General features: G+C 40.2%; 1 protein-coding gene and 1 non-coding gene across 4 annotated transcripts in view; both read right to left on the minus strand.

The window, feature by feature from the left end:
- Positions 1 to 21662, minus strand: part of CRCP (CGRP receptor component) — a 44882-nt gene extending 23220 nt beyond the window's left edge. Inside the window, exons 1-4 of one of the 3 annotated variants that reach the window (XM_048824076.2) lie at positions 21387 to 21487; positions 16701 to 16737; positions 10566 to 10664; positions 7617 to 7711 (exon numbers count right to left, since the gene is read on the minus strand). In XM_048824076.2, coding sequence (XP_048680033.1) covers positions 7617 to 7711; positions 10566 to 10664; positions 16701 to 16737; positions 21387 to 21394 — 239 coding nt within the window. In that variant the 5' untranslated portion in view covers positions 21395 to 21487. Of the gene's footprint in view, positions 1 to 7616; positions 7712 to 10472; positions 10665 to 16700; positions 16738 to 21386 lie in introns of all 3 variants that reach the window. The other 2 variants (XM_048824075.2, XM_048824074.2) reach the window with 2 other exon arrangements.
- A 32-nt stretch (positions 21663 to 21694) lies between these two features.
- Positions 21695 to 21765, minus strand: TRNAG-GCC (transfer RNA glycine (anticodon GCC)). The gene has a single exon. It is a non-coding gene; the product is annotated as a tRNA-Gly (tRNA).
- Positions 21766 to 22762: the final 997 nt, after the last annotated feature.

Here is a 22762-nt window from a genome sequence, read left to right on the forward strand (position 1 = left end):
TTTATATTTTATCACATGCTTCAAACTCATAGGGTTAAATCTGATCCTCCTACTTCAGCCAAGACTCCCCAGTAGGCCTCTGGCTGGAATGAAGATTACAGGAATTGCTCGATAGATAATATGCCCAATTACGATTGCACTGAAGCATGGGAAGTACAATGGATATTCTTCAGGAAGCTAGAAAATTATGCTGTTACTTAAGTGGTACCATTTTGTCTTCCAGGAAATGTTTTCATTCTGAAAACTCTGGAGGAGATAGCAGTGACAAAACACACAGCCCGCCCTTAAACATTTTAAGGGTTTTGCTTTGTTATAGTTTTTGTCAACGACAAGGGAAAAGTAAAATCAGGATGAAATACATTTTAAAGGGCTACTGATCTTCAGATCCAAATTTCTTTGAATTTGTCGGTTTAAAAACTAAAAGGATAATGTCTGGGTCCTAACCGTAATATACTTTCAAATCTTTAGGTCCACCTGATATCTAAAAATTGATTCTCCCAAAATAAAAGCTACATAGGTAATACAGGCAAGAAAAAGTGAGAGAACAGTCAGTTTTGATTTAAGCTCAATTACAAACCGTAAGATTGATACATGCTCTTTTAAGTGAAGTGGCATTAACAACCACATAGAAAAATATCAGATCCTTCTAAAGAGGACTAGGCCTGGAAAATTAATCTAGAGTGCCGCACAGTATCTTCCCCTTGTTGCCTAATTTTAGGGTATTAATATTATTGTTTATTTTAATAAAGGTTATAGGCTCGCCAATTGATCTGATCAGAACTTAATAAGGTTCTTGTCCCAGAATCAGGCTACACAGAGTCTTGCAAGGACCCTCGGGACGTATCACAAGGACACTCATGCTGGGAACAAAATACAATAAAAGACTTTTATTGACATAAATGGAATAGTAATCAAATGGAAAAGTAATCAATCAGAATTAAAACGGAAATAATACGTTCTCTCTTAGAGGTATATGTGATATCATTTACGATAAAACTTCCTAGGTTAACATACTCACACCCTTCCTTGATAACCTGGTAGTAAGAGGCAAAGGACTAGCCTCGACAGTGGCATGCCAAAAGAGTCCAATGGTCCAGGTTCCTCAATTCTCGAGTGGAAGATGAAAAACTTAGAACAGGGGTGGGCCAACTACAGCCCAGGAGCCACATCTGGCCCTTCAGATGTTTTAATCCAGCCCTTGAACTCCCGCCGGGGAGTGGGGTCCAGGGCTTGCCCTGCTCTGGTGCTCCCAAGTGCCTTAGCTCTGCACAGTTCCTGGAAGCAGCGGCATGTCCCCCCTCCGGCTCCTACGTGTAGGAGAAGCCAGGGAGCTCTGCTCCACACACTGCCCCCACCCCATTGGCTGGGAACTGCCTGGCCGCGCCTCTGAGTAGGAGTTGGAGGAGGGACATGCCGCTGCTTCCGGGAGCTGCTTGAGGTAAGCGCTGCCCAGAGTCTACACCCGTGACCCCGCTCCCACGCCCCAACCCTCTGCCCCAGCCCTGATCCCCCCCCACTCTCCGAACCCCTCGTCCCAGCCCTGAGCCCCCCCTACACCCTAAACCCCTCATCCCCAGCCCCACCCCACAGCCCACACCCCCAGATGGAGCCCTCACCCCCTCCTGCACCCCAACCCCCAATTTCATGAGCATTCATGGCCAGCCATACAATTTCCATACCCAGATGTGGCCCTCAAGGCCAAAAAGTTTGTCCATCCCTGACTTAGGAGAAGCTAGAGAGCTAGAAAGCTATAGGAAGACCCAAGAAAAACTAAACTAAAACCTAACTAAACATGGTGATTTGCCCCTCTTCTAGCGCCTGACCACTATGTACCCACCTTCCATGTCCAAATTTAATTTCCTCACCCACATACTATGAGGTATGCTTACTCTATAGGCTGACATATTCATACGTATTAACAACAATTAACTCATTCTCACATCCAGTTATTTCTGGCCTGAACCGGTGGTTGTTATTTCCATGTTCTTTGTGGTGTACCCATTAAGTGCATAGAAGGCAATCGGTAGGCCACTTATCTATGTCAAAGGTCACAAACATATGTATGCTAGCCTGCTTTAGCTCATACTGGATGTGGCCTGTAAGTTCCTTGAGTTACTGCCAAAATACTCAAATACAAAGCTATAAATCTATTATCAACAAACCCATAAGAAAGGAAATAACAAAGCAAGCAAGCAGGCTAGACCTCATATTTCCAAATACAACACTGCTAGATTTGCTCACGAACTAATGAATTAATTAAAGCATAAGACCTCAACAAGGTAGTTATATAATTTACTGTGATGTTAGCTTATAGCTTTTTTTACTTTTAAATTCTCTGTTCCAAGCCTTGAATTTCATCCAATGCTGCTGAGGCCCAAGTATGGCTACATCTCATGTCAGACAGAATCAGTGAGTTAGGTATTTGCATGGCTTTGAAAAACTGTCCGTTGGCAAGCCAATTGGCTGAAAGCACTAAAAACTGGAGGTTTTAAATTGTTTTAGTATATTTTACTACTTTGTTTTCTCTTTAAGAGAGGACTGAAAAATAAACTTACAGGGGTCACTAAACGCCCAACAAGTGTGTTTTGGAAAATGCATCAACATCACTGAGCACAGCAGCAATAATGAGAAACTTAGATCAGATCAGACCACCGGTCCCACAAGGCCACTATGAGGAATCAGAAAAGGCTTGTGGCAGTTATTTTACTGGGATCACACCATACGCCAGCATTAAAATGCTTTGAACTATAAAACTATTACAAGAAATTAGGACACAATGACTGGCCATAAGGGCAATGCGCTTCCATGGCTACTCATCTTGTTGGTTTGCAGAGGGAAGGCAGAATAAAAATAATTTACTTGATAGAGGCCTATTTCTTCATGCAGCGCTACCTCAAGCAGTAGGTTAGGTGGTTCTCCATAGACAGTCACTGAGCTAACAAACCTATCTAAAATTCTGCTATATAACAGCTCCCCCTAGTGTTCAATGGGCGCAACAACAAATGGAAAAAGTTTCTCATTCTCACATAGTTCTATTGAATTGCATACCTTAGTTCTTCCTGTGCCATTGACGCATCAGACGGTACAGTTCCTCCATTGACTAAGTCATTTGCCAGTTATGTTACCTCTTCCCTGGTGATACCAGCACATCCAAGATCCTCCTGTCACTGTCTTCTGTCAGATCTTCCTTATCCTTTCTCACCTTCTCTTCCCTTCCTCTAATACCCAGCTGAATGTTTGCTTAGTGCATCTCCCAACTTCCATACGATGTACCTCTCCCAACCATCTGAGCCTTCTTTCTTTGATGATATTTTCTAACATGTCCTGCTCTGTCATCTCCCTTCCTCTCACGTTTGTTATTTTATTTTTCTATAAAATGTATTCTCTCTTCCGCAGCCATCTGTGATGAGAAGCCTCCAATCTCTGTCATTGGCCAAGTCTCTGCTCCATACGGTAGCATGCTCAGTACAATCACATGGTATCATCTTCTCTTTAGTTTGATGGGGAGACCTCTGTTTGACCAGATGTTGTTCATCCTTTCAAAACATGATGTTTGCTTTTCCTCATCTTGTATGAATATCTTTATCACAGACACCTTCAAACATCACCACGCTGCCCAGATAGCAGAACTCTTTTGACCTGTTTAATTTCTTTTCAATCCACATACACTTTTGCATCTGTTATCCAGTTTCTTACCTTCATAATCTTGATTTTCTCAGCATTTATTTTCAATCCCATTTTTGTTGCTTCCTATTCTACCTCTGAAGTAAGATCATTCTTGTTCCACATCATACTTAGTAAAGCAATATCATTGGCAAAGTCAAGATCACATAACTCATCTCCACTAACCCATTTTACACCATCCACAATGCCTTGTGTTGTCTGTTTAGTCACTCAATTTATTGCTAATGCAAAGAGGATTGGTGATAACTCACACCCTTATCTAACTCTAGTCACAACATCAAACTACTCACCCAGGGCCTTATCCGATCTTACTGCACATCTACTTCCATCATACAAACTCCTCATTATGTTGATCAGCTTGTCTGATATCCCACAGCTTCTAGCAATATTCCACAGAGTCTCTCTGTGACACTATCAAATGCTTTTTAAAGTCAATACAGTTGATTAAGATCCATTTTTACCAAATAGTAGCTTTTTCGATGATCTGCAGAAGAGTGAATACCTGTTCACAACATAATCTACCTGGACAGTACCCAGCCTGTTCTTCTCGTAATATTTCATCCACTGAGGTCTTCATTCTATTCATCATGACAGTAGTCAATACTTTCCCAGGGATTGATAGTAATACAATACCTCTTCAGTTCACACATTAAGTAAAGATCACCCTTTTTTGGCAATGGTACAAAATACAGGTGAAAGAACTAGTGCCAGAAGATTGCCACGGACACCTTTTTATTGTCCTCATGTTAAACAGATATATTAAAGGCCCAAAACACGAACTATTGACTAAACCTGTGAACTAGTAACAGAGGCTGCGACATATAAGATTTTTAAAATAAGTCTTCTAGATAAAAATCTGTCAATCATTCACTCTTCAATCCTCTTCCTGGATTAGGATCAGATGGGAGAGTAAAGAATAGCTCAATTTTACCAAAACAGGAACCAGTGCAGTTGACTGGGGATGTACAATCAGAAGTATCTTGTAAGGAGAGTGAAAAAATAGCACTGAGGAGAGTGAAAAAACAGCAAATGCGGTTAAGGGATCTTAGTTGCTCACTGGTTATTAACACTATGTACATGGTTAAAGAGGCAAATGCTCTCCTAGTAAAATAATACTGTGGATTTCTTTTTAAATAGAGTAATATATTTAACAAAGTTATTTCTCCTTAATTTATAGAATCGTGGAAGTTAAGACATAAGATTAATCACATTGAATCCGTTCTCTTACAAGTGCAACATCACCATATGCTTTCTATGTTTTGGCGAAAGTTGGAGAAGTGGCTGCCAGATGTGATCTGGTAAATCTGGCCTGGACAAAATGAATAGAAAAGATCAGAGGGGAAACAAGTCCCAAGATCATGCAAAAACAGAACTTGAATGACTTTTTTTTGTAGGAGTAGCAGTGTAAACCCTGAAGTCCTATTCACATTCCAACTCAGACAATTATTCTGGGTGGGATTCTCAACAATGCCTAAGTGATTTAGCAGCAAAAATCCCATTGACTTTTAATGAGACTTGTGCTCATGCTGGTGCTTTTGAAAATCCCAGCTATCCTGCCTTACTAAAGTTCCCCAGCATTTTCCTTTTGGTACAGTATTCTTTCTTCCTATCATAGATTATTATATTATTTGTATTATCAAAGTGCTTAGGAGTCTCAGCCCCGGACCAGGGCCCCATTTTGCTACCCGCTGTACAAATACAGAACAGACGGACAGCTCCTCCAAACTTTACAATCTAAGTACAGGACAAGAGACAACAACAGATGGATACGGACAGATGGGGGAGCACAAGGAAACAATGAAACAATATTGGTAAGCATGACAGGCAGTGGTCTTAGCTCACCAGTACCCTGACCACTGTCAAGTTTTTTGTAGGCATCACAACAGAGGAGCGTTTTGAGACAGGATTTGAAGGAGGATAATGAAGTAGCTTTGCTGATGTTCATCCGGAGCTTCTCCAAGTGTGAGGGGCAGTATCGGAGAAATCACTTGTTTGAAAATTTAACGAGTGGGTTATGGAAGCTGGCATCATGGGCTGATTGGAGGCAGAAGTCAATTTTTTGATAGCAAATGAAAGATGATAGGCAGGGTGGAGCTAGGCCAAGAAGGGCCATGATTGTCATTCAACACATGTTAAACAGTCATAGTCCACCTGAGAAATACTGTATTTCAGCACAGGGAGAAATGTACACTATATAATTCAGTGTCACTTGCTGCCTACACAAGAAAATGACTGCCATGGGGATTTCAGGAAAAACTCTCTCACTTTCAGTGTCAGCTCTTTATAGTAAAGACTTTTCTCATACACACTAATACTTCAGTGTCAGACCTGGAAGGGATTAGGAGACCTTGTCTGAATGCCTGAAGGTGAAATTGTCCTCCTAGATTATGTAATTTGCTCAGAAATCCCTAGAGTGCTTTCAATTTTGTTGCATGAATGTGGTTTACAGGATCTATGTAAAGTACTCCATTGTAAGATACAATGCTGGCATACTATCTGGGCAATTAATGTTGACTACCATTGAAATGAATAAAAGCAGAAATGTTTAAGTTAGGTGGGTTCTCAGTACTAGTACCTCAATGTCAACACTGAGAGTGATGCTAAATGATCAGCAAAATGTCACTAACACTCTGGGCACAAGACACATGGGTTGAATGAATTTTCTTTCTGCCCAAGTTACTGCTGTTTCCAGAGAAGTAAGCATTTCCCTTGTAGTACTGTATACGACAGATAATCTTAACTTGTGTCTTTTTGGGACAGAACCAAGTTAGTCTTCTCCCCAGAGCAAGATTTCTTTACGGAATCTCCAGAGGAGAAAAAAGTAGTCAGAGAATCCACGGGGAGTACACTGTTCACTTGTGGAGTTAAGCGAGTGGTTTAGAAACAACTGAGCCTTTGTGAAAAGCTGTGTTTGAAAAAGGAAGGATGGAAAAAGAGAACAGATTAAAGCTATGCAGAGGGAGAAAATTGACTCACTCCTCCCAGTTCTCATGAGCTTAAAAATGTATGACAGGCTTAAAAATGTATGACAGGCTTCACTCACAGTTTGATGAGGTGTGCAGGAGACCTAGGCATTTCAGGCACTAGGAACACCCATTCACACTAATGCCTAAGAGAAAAAATGTTTTTGAAGCTTGTTGGAAGTATGAGGGAAGCCAGTCAAACTTCCACTCTGAATTCCCCAGAAGAGACTAAGGCTGTTGTCTGGGTGTTGATTCAAGTGAACAAAAACACGTTTCCTGAAAATCACAGCAGACACACCTTTAGTGTCCAAGGAAAACAGAGGGGGAAAAGAAGTATTTTAATTTGCTGAACATTAATTAATTAGAGGGTACAATTCTGGGAAGCTGCTGAGCATCTACAACTCACAGACTCAGGTAAGAATTAGTTTCTTCAACAGATTACACATTTCCCATACATCTCTTTGGGGACCTTATTTTCAGTCACACTATTATGCCTATTCTTTGCCGGGGAGACATCAGGTTTTTTTAGGAATGGATTTATTTTTCTGAGGATAGAAATGAGCAAGATGACTCAACACACTGAGGTTTCTCTTAGTGTCCCTTTTTATTTTGCTGAAAATCCATCCACCTCACACAGTTTCTACCTCAGCAAACATATTTTTTAAAACTTCTTTGCATTTTGACTATGAGAACTCATGCTGAACACTATAAGGTAAATACAGGCAAACAGTTTGAGAAAATTTTGGCAAACAGCATCAAATTAAACCAAATGTGCATGTGTGTAGGTGTTCATCTGAAAAAAAAGGATGGTTAGACAGAGAATTTTAGTTTTGTCCTTCATTTTTCCGTGAACTGAGTTAGACAAGTTAAGCAAAAGCAGACAAATTATTAAATTATTTTTATGAAGAACTGGTTTTGCATATTCTCATGCACTCATATACACATACTCAAAAGGAGATCTTTACTTACTTGGTTAGTTTATGGCCTTTCATTGCTATGAGGAAATCTCTCACAATCTCAGGACTTTGGAATCTGCATGGTGTTTTGGATATGTATTTCAATGTCTGCACAAAGTTGGAAAAAAACAAGTTACTCCACATTTATTTTTGCTTTATGAGTCATATGAGATCTCTATGAAACAAGTTATTTTGTGAAAAATCTCCACACTCCTTTTGAGAGAAGTCTGAATGGGGAACTTAGTTCTTTAACCTTGTTCAGAAGGTGGAATGTGCTGTCATAACTGGCACAGTCATCTGGATTTCCCTTGATTCACGAAGACCATATTCATTTCTGCTCTGAAAGTATAAGCAACAGGCAGTACCTAAAAAAGTAATTATGTGATGGAAATTATGCCAGCACTTATCTAGGAAACCCTGCTGAAGTTGGTCCATACAGAGAGACACGGTCTAATGCTGAAAGACAGGAACTCCTATGTTCTAACCCAACTCTGAGGGTTCCCTCTGTAGTGTTGAACAATCACTTAACCTCCCTGTAACTTCACTTGCCTGTCTGTAAAATTGGGATAATAGCTACCCAGATTTGAAAAGTGCACTGAAGTGTATGGATGAAAGGTCCTTTTTTAGTGCTAAGCATTTAAACACATGCAATTCAAAGGGTATTCACCTGTAACACATTTTCTTTATTAATTTGAATGAACTAATCTTAACTGGAAGATCAAATTGGGACCAAGATATTTTTAACAACATCAGAGATTTAGAATGTTTTGTATAGGTATAATTCTAACAATACAGAGGATTTCAAAACCTTGTTTAAAAAGGGATCCAGTTGCTGTTAAAACCGAACTGAAGAACCACCTTATGGTATTCATCCTTGGGACCATGTAAAGTTATTTTCTGCCAAGTGTTCATGAATTCATTGCCAGTGGTACTCTCGTTCCCAGGCCATAAATAGCTAATCTGAGCTCCACAACTGAAACAAAGCCTTCCAGCGTAAGGATGTTTTCATCTTTTACAGCTGAAAGCGTGCTGTAATCAGCATATTTGGCAGTGCTTTCTCAAAGAGCTCAGAAGTTATTTATGCAGAGCATAATTAAAAAAAACTTTGCAAGGACATTGTAGTAATTTATTCAGATATTCTCAGTGAGACAATTCACTTCCCTGCTCTGTTTATCTTTTACACTAAAATAATCTTGAAAGGATATGTTATGTTTTGTTTCTCTGTTTAAATGAATGAGAATCCAAGATGACATTATAATACATCTTTCAACTTATCTGAGCCTGTCATCCTAACTAAATGGAAGGCTTAGTGAAGAATCCCTGCTTTAGTTTTAAATAACTATATGCAGTCTGCAGTTTACAGCTCCCTTTTTAATTTGACAATAACTTATGAGCTTTCGTGGACGTTGCTTGAAAAACACCCACTATAAGGAACTGGGATCATAACAGGATTCTAGAGAATTCTTGCATTTTTCTGAAATAAAAAACGTACTAAACATTACTATTATTTACCAATTTCCCCATTAAAATACCATTTTCTATTAGAGGAACACAGCGCTATTTCACTTCTGTAGTGATTTCTTTTCAAAACTCTGCTGCTTCTTCCATTAAAAAAAATTAAGAAGTACAAAAATGTCATATTATGGTCACATCAAAATTCAGCTCCTGTTTATTAAGCTAGATCCAGCGACTACAATACCAGGGGGTACATGCGTGCACAAAACTTATGAGTGTGTATGTATGGTGGTCAGAAATTATTCTATTAAGTCAAGTACTTAAAGCAAGTACACCTAGAATTAGTCTCTCTCTACTGGCACAGAATAAATGTCTAGATGGGAAAATGCATGGGAAAGCATTGCATACACAGGCAACTATATGATTAAAGAGTTAAATGTAAATTATGTTTAGATGTAAATATACTCACAGAATGATCTTTTCCCCCATATATTTGCAACACGTGAGAATGAGATAGTAAATCTCAATGTAAAATTAAACTAGATTTTTGTAAACTTCTGTTTTATCAAATCTAAGGCTTATAAATTGCAATTTTGTCCTTTCAGACAAAAAACAAACAAAAAAGAAATCCTGGACGAAATCTTGCTCGCATGAATAGCTCCCCAGCAGTCAATGGGACTATTCATACAGGCCAGGAAAGCTGGAACTGGCCCAGTATTAACCATGGTGATATTAAAGACAGTTCTCTTCCACGGCCACCAGAGGTCAGACGACAATTTTTAAAATTAATTACATTTGATAAAGCTGCTAATTTAAGATACTCAAAACCATCTCATCCACATTAACCATCAGTAAATAATAGTTTTAAAGATTTTTCCAACAACACATCGAACATTTAATACTGAATTTGCCAGTGACTGAATGTATATGTATAATTTAGTTACACTGTGTAATCCCAGGTAGTAGTTTCTTTTTTAGTTGGAGAATTTAATTTACTTGTTTTTAACAGAGAAATCGATAGACCATGTGTGTTCTAAACCTCAGGTCTGAAATGCCTAGACTCCCTGGAAGTACAGATTCAAATACCGGCAGCATGTGCTGGCAGGCTTAAAAAAATATATTGAATGTAGTTTGCTGTGTTGAGGTCTTTTGAATGACACCTCAAAACCAGAGCCACAGCCTGTCTGCTCTCTAACGTTAAAAATCCTTTGGCAATTTTCATAAGAGCAGGAGTTTGTCCTTGACCAAAATTGCTCCTTTCCTCCATAATGGTGTGCACCAGCTAGCCAGCACTTTCCACCTAGGTGGTTGTATTTCAGTTGTGCTGTTCTTTTGGGGAGGAAAGTTATATTACAAAAGTAAAATCTGTGTTTACTGAAACAATGTTTATCAGTAGGAAAATTCCAAGACTTACTTTTGCATGTGTGATTGTAAATGATGAACAGTGTGATACAGTCCAGCCTCTGACTTGTGCTAACGTGCTAAGGGAATGTATAACTCTACTCACTTCGTACATGATAGTGTTCAGATTCTGCTGGCCAGAGCTCTGTTTATGTTTTCCACTATCTTTGCGCTGCTGCTTAAGATCGGTAAGTAACTGGAACACCTGGAAAAATAAAAAGTATTTTATTACTAAAATACTTTAAAAGATTTTTTGAACTAGTTTAGCATTTTTTCTACTGCTGTTTTTTAAACATGTGTTATTAAAATATTACCAATCAAATACAAAAGATTGCCCTGACTGGGAGACTGACTGGGTGATTAAAATGGTATTTTTATTTTGGTAACGGAAATGGTATTTCTATTTTGGTAACGGAAAAATTATTTGTATACAAGAAATGATGAGACAGCAGATCATTCTAAATTATGATTATTGGTCTTGAATTATGTTGAACAAAAAGATGTAGAAAGTGTTGGACCAAAGCCTGTAGATATTTGAATGGACTATCAGCACTTGTTGAAGCCTTACCCAAAAGCCCCAATGGAAAAAGTGGTTTCCAGAATGAATCAGCCACTTACTTTATTCTGTGCAACTGCTGCCTATGTCCCACACCCTGCAGTTCTTAATTGAAACTCCCACTGAAATCAATGTGAGTGTTGCTGGAATAAGGGCTGTAAGATATGGCCCTATCTTATAGTATGTAATGTATGTATACATTAACCTACAATATTAAAAGAAAAATATTCAAAATATTCTATTTTACAGAAACTCAAGTGTGCTGCGGGTGCAAGAAGAATGCGTGCCCTACAATTGTGTTTCTGTAACAAGCCTACAAAATTAGGCCCTGATGCTGCAAACACGACTACGTGTAGTGGTGCTACTATAAATTCACTTCAGTGGGGCTGCTTGCAGTAAGCACTATGCTTAACAGTAAGCATTTCTGGGATCAGCTTAGCAGTGTGCTCGGATGCCACAGTGATAAGTATGGTATAAAAACCTCAATAGATTTAATTAGTACACAAGTTCCTTAGAAAAAATAAATACAAGCAGCAATATTGTTGAAAAAGGGGTAATAAAGATGTCTCCACGTTTTTGAATACTCAAAACTGTAGGAATGAAATTAACTATTCAATGTTTTATGTAATAAGAATTTTTCAAAATAAATTATGTTTCAGTTTCTAAAATAAAGTATTGACAAACCTACTACACTGTTGCTACATCTCTTGCATGACAGCCAGAACTGTAGTAAAATGTAAAGACAACTTCTGTTATTTTTTTCGGCTCCAATGCAGCAAAGCGCTTAGGCTTCAGTGGTTCACGCGCTTAAGTGCTCCCAGCCAGGCTGTGGGAGGCATTCAGGACAGAAAGGTTTTAAATCATCTATTTAAAATTCCTTTTATACACTGTGAAAGTCCACTGATGGTTCTGTGTTCACAGAGACCCCCCAGAATGCATCCTTATGGGTCATTGCTGATACCAAAAGTCTCCATGCACCGACTCTTCTGGTGCATGTGTTGTCCTGGAATAATGCATTCTGGTGCATCACTAATGAGCTCAGAAGAGGGAGTAAACTTTAAAAAGAATTCTCTAAACATTTAGTTAAAACAGTATTTCTCTATCTAAGCATTTATACTGTACTCACTATATTTGAGCCCAGAGTAGCAGATGGTACTATTTTTAAGGTTGTAATAAACCAAAAATAAATACTGCTTATATGCCCCATTTCTGAATTGCCTGTTGTAATTTTTAAACTTACTTTAACAGCAATGACAGGTTTCAGAGTAGCAGCCGTGTTAGTCTGTATTCGCAAAAAGAAAAGGAGGACTTGTGGCACCTTAGAGACTTACAAATTTATTTGAGCATAACAGCAATGCTACTTGCTGCCTTAAATACTGGATCCATAACCACAGATCCATATTAAACTACAACTGCATTGCTTGGGAACAACTTGGCTATTTGTGCAATTACTGTGAATGCCTTCACCTCATGCCTCACAATATGTCCAAAGCTGATAACAAAATCTAAATAATGGACACCCTTCTATTTCTGCTTCCTTAATTTTTAACAAGCCCCACTCATGTTCCACTTATAAATCCCATGGCCTTGTAAAAATTACTGGTTCATAAAACTACAGTGAAATCTGATGAGCAATGTTACCAGTTTACTAATGCTAACTCTGCCATTACAGCAAATGTTGCTATAACAGATCTTCAAACAAAATGCAGTCTTTATATACTAAATAGAGTATAAATAAATATAACCAAACTGGGACTTGAAAGAGGACATTGATTCCACAAACCTACATACAAATAAGTATCAGGTTAAATGAGGGAAAGTGAATTATAGCTGTATTTACACTTTACTTATTCTAACCAATGCACTACTCTGTTGTAATATTTTCTCTTCTAGAAGGAGATAGGGAAGAAAGCATATTGTGCAAGAGTCCCCCTGCCTTCATCTTCATCAGCACAGTTCCGTCAACACTAGTTGGCATTTTTCTAACTGTGGTCAGGAGAAACATGACTAGCCCTAATCCTAGGTGAGATATCATTTCCTATAATTTTTCACATCTATAGCACCTGCCACCTCAGGATCTCAACGCACTGTGTACACATTAACTGTAGACCATACCAATACACTACTGAGACGGGAAAGTATTGTCTGCAGATTATGAAAATGAGGCACAAACAGGTGAAGCAACTAGCCCAAGGAAATCTTTTAAAGAATCAGGGATAGAACCCAGATCTCTTAACTCTTAGACCTGTGCTTTATTCAAACATTTTTAGAACAAAATATTAGCTTGGCACTGATTGAGTTAGACACCCTCGCCAAACTGCAATACAGAGAAAAGAAGGCACAAATAGCAGCCGATGGGAAATAGGATACTAGTTTTAGAGGAATCTGTAAACTGAGAGTGCTGAAAAAATGTGATTAAAATGCCTACAGCTGCAGACACTGCAAATCCCTTCCTGAAAAGAATTAAAAAGCTATATGTGCTGAGACAACTATGCTGAGAAAGGGAAATGGTGAATGAGCAGTCTGATCAGTAATTCCATTTTCCACTTCCTTTCACTTTCTCACTCAGCACATATGGGTATATATGGCAATAGTGGGGAGGCACTGACGCTAAGATGATGATGGTGCAGACTGAGGGACAGAAAGTGGATTTAATAAACGTAGATATTTAGTGCTTATAATTAAGGGTCCGATCATGCAAAGTGATCAGCACCTCACTGCACTGGGCCCTTGTTCTGGGGTGCCAGAAGATTTACACAATGCAAGAATTCTTCTTGTACATGAAAGACAGGATCCATACCCAATTTTACCATAACATCCTTGCATGTTGAAAAGGAATACAGAGAAGTATTGGAAAGGTCTGATTCTGCAAGCAATAATCTTTTCAATACTTCTTGCTTTCCATTCTGAAATGGTAGATTTTTTAAATAGACATTTAATACCACACTTACATCCTCTGACATAAAACCATAGGCTATTTTCTATTTCTTAGACAGTAAGATTCCTTCCAAATATTTAATTAAAGATCTTCCAATGACTGCCAGGTGGCATACTCTGGCCTCGTCAAACACTTCAAGACTTAGCTCAAAGTCAGGATGAAATGGATATGTAACCCCAAAACTTCAGCAAGGAAATAATCTGAAGGAAGATGTATGGTTTTTAAAGCCAAAAGCACTGAAATCCTCAAGTTACCTGGTTGAATTTACACCTCATACTAATGTCACATTTCCATCTTACCGTCACCAAAAAGGCATTTTCACTCTGAAGACTGTAAAAGAGGTGACTCAGTAAGGCCTTCTCTTCACTAGGAAAAAACGTGTTTTCTTAGCTAACATGGTAAAAACTTTATGAAGACAAGGCAGTTGTAGTTCTAATATGTGTTAGCAGGTCAAGGTAAACCCTAGGCTCCCCTCTAGAGTTTACCTGGACCCACTAACACATTTCCAAACAACAAACTATTGGCCATTACTAAGATTTTACCACCTTAAGAAAACACATTTTTTCTGTAGTGTGGACTTACTCCAAGATCTTTTAAAACCAAGCTGTGAGAGACTTACAAAGCGCTTTTTTTCTTAAAGCACTTATTTTAATTTCAGTAGGTATTTGAGAGTTCTGAGCTGCAGGATCATTCAAGTTAAGCATGAAATAGTGACCCTGCTATCAGCAGCCATTTCAGAAAACATCTGGATTTTTTTTTTTTTTGGCAAAGATTTCCTCCAGTTCTAATTCTGTTTTTCTCTGCAACATGAAAATGGATTCAGCAGTTGATCACAGAAATGTAGGGCTGGAAGGACCTTGAAAGGTCATCTAGTCCAGCCCCATGCTGAGGCAGGAACAAGTATACCTAAGACCATTTCTGACAGGTATTTGTCTAACCTGTTTTTAAGAACCTTCAATGACAGGGGTTCAAAACGACCCTTGGAAGCCTGTTTCACCACTTAACTATCCTTGTAGTTGAAAGGTTGTTCCCAATATCAAACCTAAATGGCTCTTGCTTCAGACTAAACCCAGTATTACTTGTCCTATTTTCAGTGGACATTAAGAACAATTGATCCTCCTCCTCCTTATAGCAACTATATTGAAGACTCTTAGTAGGTTTCCCCTCAGCCTTCTCTTTTCAAGATGAAATATGCCTACTTTCTTTTTAAACCTTTTGTCGTTTTTGTTCTTCTCCTCTTCTCTCCAATTTGTCCACATCTTTCCTAAACTGTGCAGCCAGAACGGGACACAATATTTTAGATGAGTACTGTGAGACAATTACCAGGGCTGAGTACTGTGAGACAATTATCTCCCATGTTTTACATACAGGACACGACAGAATAATATTAGCTTTTCCCACCATAAACCCCAGATCGTTTTTAACAACTGCCTAGACAGTTATTCCATTTTGTTGTTGTGCATTTGATTTTTCCCTCCCATGTGTAGTACTGTCTTTCTTGAATTTCATCTTGCTGAATTCAGACCAATTCTCCAATTTGTCAAGATCCTTTTGAATTTCAATCCTGTCCTAAGTGCTTGCAATCCCTCCCATCTGTAAATTTTATAAGCATACTCCCATTCCATTATTCAAGTCATTAATGAAAATATTGACTAGAACTGGACCCAGGCCTGACCCCATGCAACCCCACTACATATATCCTCCCAGACTGACAGTAAACCATTATTAAATACTCTTTGAGTACGGTCTTTCAACCAATTATGCACCAACCATATAGTAATTTCATCTAGACCACATTTCCCTAGTTTGCTTACAAGAATGTCATGTGGAACTGTGTCAAAAGCATTACTAAAATCAAGATATATCATATCTACAGCTCCCTCCCATCTACTAGGTCACTAACTCAGTCAAAGAAGGAAAACAAATCATGCCAGACCAACCTATTCTTGAAAATCCATGTTGGCTACTATTTATTACCTTATTATCCTCTAGGTGCTTACAAATTGATTGTTTAAAAATTTGTTCCAGTATCTTTCCACATATTGATATTATGGTGATTGCTTTATAATTGTCTGGGTCCTCTTTGTTCCTCGTTCTAAAGATAGGTACTGTGTTTATTCTTCTCCAGACATCTGTGACCTCACCTGTCCGCCAGAATTCCCAAAGATAATCGTTAACAGTTCTGAGTTTGTTTCAGCTAGCTCCTTAAGTACCCTAGGGTGAATTTCATCAGGCCCTGCTGACTTGAATACATCTAACTTATCTAAACATTCTTTAACCTGTTCTTTCACAGTTCAGGCTTGTGCACCTTTCCCCTTGCTGTTAATATTAATTGTGTGAAGTATCTGGTCACTATTAACCTCAATAGCAAAGAATGAAGTATAATAGGCATTAAATACCTCAGCTTTCTTGATGTCATGTATTCTTAACTCTCCTTCCCCACCAAGTAGTGGACCCACACTTTCCTTCATCTTCAGATTCGGGATCAAACCTTGCTGTCATTCACCATGCAAACAGTACAAACAACAGCATTTCTAGGTCCCCTTTAAAGCCAGGAATAGCACCCATTCTACCAAACTTATAAAAACAAAAAATTCAACACATGAAAAATCAAGTCATACACAAATCTCCCTGATATCCTGTTTAAAACTCCCTGGAGACACTATTTGTATTTGGACCGGGACATGCTCTCACTGACATCAAAAGGATAAGTTGTCAGTTTAAAATCATGGTACAAATAAACTTACCTCAAAGTTACTCAGCAAGGCAGCATTTGCGTCTTTCCTGAAAAAGAGAAAATTATGCGTGTCTCAAACAAAACTGTCAGAAATCTATTCTCTATTCTTTGCTGATGTGTTTACACTAAAAAAGGGGACACTTTGTTAATTGCAGAGATTTTTTTTTTTTTTATAAAATCTTCAGGATCAAAATTCTGTTAAATCCTCTATCATTTCTGGCTATTGCTGCCTTTAGGAGTTACTTATTTTTGCACACTTCAAATGCAGCCATTACACAAACTAACTGTGTAAGAATATTTGGCTACAACTCAGCACACAAAGCATCATGAAGTGTTTAACTTGCACACCCCCACTGAATGGCTTATCATCCTAATTAAGAATCTGCCCCATTACTCCCGGATTAGACAAAACTCCCTGAAGTTTTGTCTGAGTGAAGAGTGATAAGCAGAACCATTACAGAAGACCATTATAAAAAAGAAAAATATATACAATACAGAATACAAATGAAAGAATAAAATAATATTCATTGCACTTCACCTTTATTTTGTTCTTTTAATGTTTATTTGACAAGTTCTACACTAGCAGACTGAAGTTTAGAGCTTCCCATTACTTAACACCAACCAAATGCTTCCCTATTAAGTGAAATATATAATAATTCTGTCCCAATTAACCAAGAATCATTGACATTCACTATGCTAAACAGGTTTGCTCTGAGTTAAGCATGCCCTAACTAAGTAGAGAATACTGTAATTTATTTTTTTAAATAAATGTTATGTAGAAAAACTAGTCAAGAGCACCATACTTCATCAGAACAATATGTTCTGCTGAGCAGACAGTAGTAACAACAACAGAAAGTTACCATACAAAACAAACAAACAAACAAACAAAAAAAAGGCTTTTCTCGGACGTCTGTGTTGCACCATATAAAAAAGGTAGAATGTATTGTCAAGCAGTCAACTGTTTGAATAGAACTGTCACATTCATCAAATTCAAACAAGCTAAATGCCTTCCACAAACTTCCACAGGTTCTACTATTGTTTTTAAATGAAAGGGACCTCCTAAACTGACTCAAGAGAAACTTCAGTAAGTAAGCTCACACACATCAGTTTTCATTCATGTTTTACGAACCATATCACTTTTGTTTATTTGGTAAATGCAGTTCTTTAGAATCTTTGCATTCAGTCAGTCTCCACAGAAATCCCTGTGGATGAGGACATTCTTTATTGTAAATAATAATAATAATGCCATGGAAGAATCACATATAAAGTCATCCAATTAAAAAGTGAGATGATTATCGTACAGTAAACACAAGGTTTACAGGATATGAGTCTGTGGAGAATAAGTTTTTTAAACTACATTTAAGTCAAAGGATTGGTTTGTGTTAAAAACTGTATATCTCTACAGTTCAGGGGCTTTCACTTTTTTCGTGTGCCAAACCTAAACCCATACAGACCTTGGATCGTCTCAACATTTTATATTTTGCCAGGCTAGTAGGATTTTAAATTGAACAATAGAAACATTATTGCTAGTGTGCTTATTCATGCTGAGTTATATCTTTATGAAAAACTGGCACCGTTTATAAAGTACAGATTTCAGTTTTCACGTCAGTCCCAGCCCTCTTATGGGTACTAAAAAACAACCAAAAGATTTAAAGAAAAGAATGTACATAAAATACCAGAACTTATTTTATATCAGTTCAATACGTAGTTTCATATCAGATGTCTAAACATATAGCACTCCACTGCAATGAGACTCAGAGATTAATGGAAAAGGAAAACTGACTTGATTTTAACACCAACTCTGTAATGTATTAGAGTCCCTTAGAGAGATATTAATGGCTTTAATTGCTGTCCTAAGTGAAATATTACTGAAAGATGTTTCTTGATATAGTACTATTTACATTACTGTATGGGAGCCCTTCTTTTAAAAAAAATATTATCGGCACCTTCTGCTTTTAACACTGAAAAATACATTCCATTTCTAAACCAAAACATTTTGTGAACAGATTTTCACTTTGAACCTCTAGAGCGCTGTGAAAATTTTATTTGAAGATTTTCCTCTTCTGAGGACTGGCTGACGAACAAGATGGGGGTGTTTGTCCACTAGGCCCCAACAGGGCTGAGAGTACTACCTGGGGTGGACTGCACAATATTCCCACCACATTCAGTGGGGCTCAGCACTGGGCAAAGGTCCACTCCCACGGAGCTCACTGCAGGATCAGGATCCTAGGCCCCAAATCCTGCAACCACTTACACACATACCTAACTTTACTACCATGAGCAGTCCCATTGAAATCAGTGGGGCCACGCTCAGTTGTAGAGTTAAGCATGTGCATAAGCGTTTGTTTGCAGGATCAGACCCTCAGTTATGATAGGCCCTACTCATCAAAGGAATGAGTAGGAATTTTTCAATGAGCCAGATCCTGTCACATGTTGAATTGCCACTTATGTCCTGATCCTGCTAACTGCTTCATGCATACACAGAGGTCCTTCCAAGCACAGTAGCTTGCAGGGCAGCGGCCTTACTCTCAAAGTTGCTACTTGGTTTAAGGCTGACAGAATACAATCCTATATTTGTAATAAAAACAACACCCCTCTTCAGTATCAACTTCTGAATTTCAATAAGTAGCTTTAATTATAATAATGGAGAGACAGCGTCTCAGATGGTATAGAACACCATTAGCTCCAGTGATGTCAGCGAAGAAGCTATGCTGACATACATCAGCTGAGGTTCTAGTACCTAATACCCATATTTCTCAGAAATCAGTGCTGTACGTACGTAGATAACAGCACAAGTCAACATTTATGAAACTTGCTTTCTATAAATAATAGTTTATTATCTCTAGAATTCATTTTTAAAATTCAAAATAGATTAAACTCTCTGAGACATACAATCTAATTTTTCATTTAACTTTTTGGAAGTGTGTACTACTGTCGATTTAGAAATACATAGGTTTGTGTTTTATAACATGCACAGCACCCAGATATACAACAAATTGCTGGAGTTCCTAGCACTGCTGCCGTGAACCAGCACTCTTCTGCTGTAGTAACTTCCTGGTTTGTTTGTTTTGATGTTTAATTTTGTTTGATTTTTTGTTTGTTTATTTTTGTTTGTTTGATTGATTGTCTTAATCGCTTTCAAGGTTAGTAGGCTAGGCAAGAATTTGACTTGCCTCTTGTGTTTTGAATTGTAGGTGCATGCATATTATGTTTCCACCCTCTCTGTGCCAGTCTGCTCCATTCTTGCAAGCAGGCATAAAGGTCCCCAAGGATCCCGAAAAGCAGGCTTTGGATTTTACTTTATGGCAAGAACAGAGAAAGAAGATGGGGAGAATGTTATGTCCATGCACATCTGACCAGAGAGGATGGTTTTATTAGAGGGTTAAAACTGTTCCCACAGTGTTTTACTCAAATAACTTCAGCAATATTTTTCAAGCAAACAAAAATGCAGTTTCTCATTGGAAAGCTCTTAACAAACTGTCCAAGAGTATTGGCCTGATCTGGAGTATCAATACCTAAATAATTACAGTTTTTAACATATTCCAAGTATTTAGCCTCCCTGCCTCCCCAATGTTCCTCTTAAATTTACAGAGGGAGAAAGTGAAGTAACGATTAGATTTGGGGTGCAACAAAGCACTGCGCTACCCTTCATGTATTTCATGGGTCCGTATGGTACTTTGCGGCCATGTCGTGCATCCCACCTCAATTCTGCATCAGTACAGGATGATACTACATAGCACCAATGAGGTGAGAAGACACAATTATTCTGATGTGGTACCATGATGGGAAGCACTAGATGTCGAGGTGCAGCGTTGGGAGAGTACAGACCCCTGCGACTTTAGGACACAACACTGTCAAAGTGCAAACACCACCACCTTCTTCAACCCTGACGTTGGCCACGGAAGCAGCTGGCAAATGGGTGAAGGGGAACCCTCACTCCCCCAGGTTTAAGGGGCAATTTCACTTCACCTCACCTCAGCAGCCCTGTGGGGTCAGGATCCCACCTCCTACACAAGATTCTCAGTCAGCCCCAACTGAAAGGGAAGCCCCCTGAAAACACCTCACATACCATGCCCAGCTCCCCCTTCAGGCAGATCCCAGCCAATAGGGGGGTCCCCATAACCTCTAAAGTCCACATCCCACTCCTGTAGCCAGACCCCCCGCGACAGGGGCTCCCCACTCCCAGCTCCCACCCGTAGCCAGACCCCCCCCCAAGAGGGGCTCCCCTCCCCCCCAGCACTCCCCGAGGCCAGACACCCCCCCCGAGGAGCTCCCGCTCACAGCCAGACCCCCCCCAAGAGGGGCTCCCCTCCCCCAGCACTCCCCGAGGCCAGACCCCCCCCAAGAGGGGCTCCCGCTCACAGCCAGACCCCACCCCAAGAGGGGCTCCCCTCCCCCAGCACTCCCCGAGGCCAGACCCCCCCCCAAGAGGGGCTCCCGCTCACAGCCAGACCCCCCCCCCAGGGGCTCCCCTCCCGCTCGCAGCCAGACCCCACCCCAAGAGGGGCTCCCCTCCCCCAGCACTCCCCGAGGCCAGACCCCCCCCAGAGGGGCTCCCCCGTCGCAGCCAGACCGCCCCCCCCCGAGGGGACGCCCCTTCCGCTGGGTACTCGGCCGGCGCGGGAGTGGGGGGGTCCCTCAGCCGCACCCACGCGGCGCCCCAGGAGCGGCCTACGCGCGCGCCGAGGCTCCTTACACCTCCATCTCGTGCCGCCGCCGCCGCCGCCGCCTGCCCGCTGGCGGAGCTGCACGCCCAGGCCGCCCCCGCCCCTGGAGCTCTGGTCCCGGCAGAGCCGCGCGCGGTGGCCGCCCGGCCTCTGGGCGGAGCTGCCGCACGCCCGGGCCTCCTGACGGAGCTCGGCGCTGAGGCCGCCTGACTCAGGGCGCGCAGCCCTGGGGCCCTTCTGTGGTTGTGGGCCTCGGCGGGGGCGCATCCCCATCGCCGAGGCAAAAGCATGGAGGCAAAGTTATTCTGGGGGGAAACGGGGGCCAAAAAGCGAGACTTGCATTGGCCGGGAATCGAACCCGGGCCTCCCGCGTGGCAGGCGAGAATTCTACCACTGAACCACCAATGCAGGTGATGATAATGTTGCTCACTACCAGGTACTTAATTTAAAAGAGATTAAATGAGTATTTTTTTTTATTTTTTTTCTACATATACTGAACAAGAGAGTCCAATCTATAGAAGCCTTGCACAAATGCCCTAAAAATGTACTTGTCTGCCCTTTAGCCTGACACAAGTTTTGGGGGAAGGTGGGCAGGGGAGGGAAGAATATTCCACTTGCCTATTAACAAATTAATTAGGCACTGTGGACAGAGAACTCGGTACATATAGAAGCCTTGCAAAAGTGTCCTGGAATTTCATTAGCTCTGGTTCCAAAACTCTTGGCTACCTTTTACCAGGATAAAAATGGGGGGGGAAACATATCTCACTTGTCCATCAAAAAAATTATTGACTACGTGCAAGGAAATTTTGCTAGTTCTGCAACAAATATATAAAATCTGTTCCTATTCCCACCTACCCACCCAATTCTATGTGTATTTCATCATCCAGGTCATAAGCACTCTCAATCCCCTTTTCTCCACTCCCTCCTCTTGCACCGCTTTGTATATATATTTTATTATATTTTGTACACTCTGCTGAGTGGATTCAGTTGAAAATCCCATTGGCTAGGGCAGGCAAAATTCTGCCTTGACCAAACTGGCTGAGAGGCAGGAGTAGATGAATACAAGAAACAGTTTTTTCTGTTATTGATCTGCCATTCAGGAATCTATGTAGAAACAGTACATCAGTGATTCCTCCCATAACAGGCACAAAGTGCTTGTTTCTGGGGGCTGCATAGTGAATTCACAGTCTTGCACTGACTCAAACTCATAAGTAAGGATAAGATTTAGTCATGGGCATTTTTCGTAAAAGTCATGGACAGGTCAGGGGCAATAAACAAAAATTCACGGCCCTGTGACCTGTCCATGACTTCTACTATAAACCCCTGACTAAATTTTGGCGTTTTGCGGGGCTCCGGGGGCTCAGCTGCTGTGCTGGAGGGGGTCCTCTGGGGCACCCGCTGGTGC

This window comes from Caretta caretta, chromosome 17 (assembly GCF_965140235.1).
Source record: "Caretta caretta isolate rCarCar2 chromosome 17, rCarCar1.hap1, whole genome shotgun sequence".
NCBI lineage: Eukaryota > Metazoa > Chordata > Testudines > Cheloniidae > Caretta > Caretta caretta.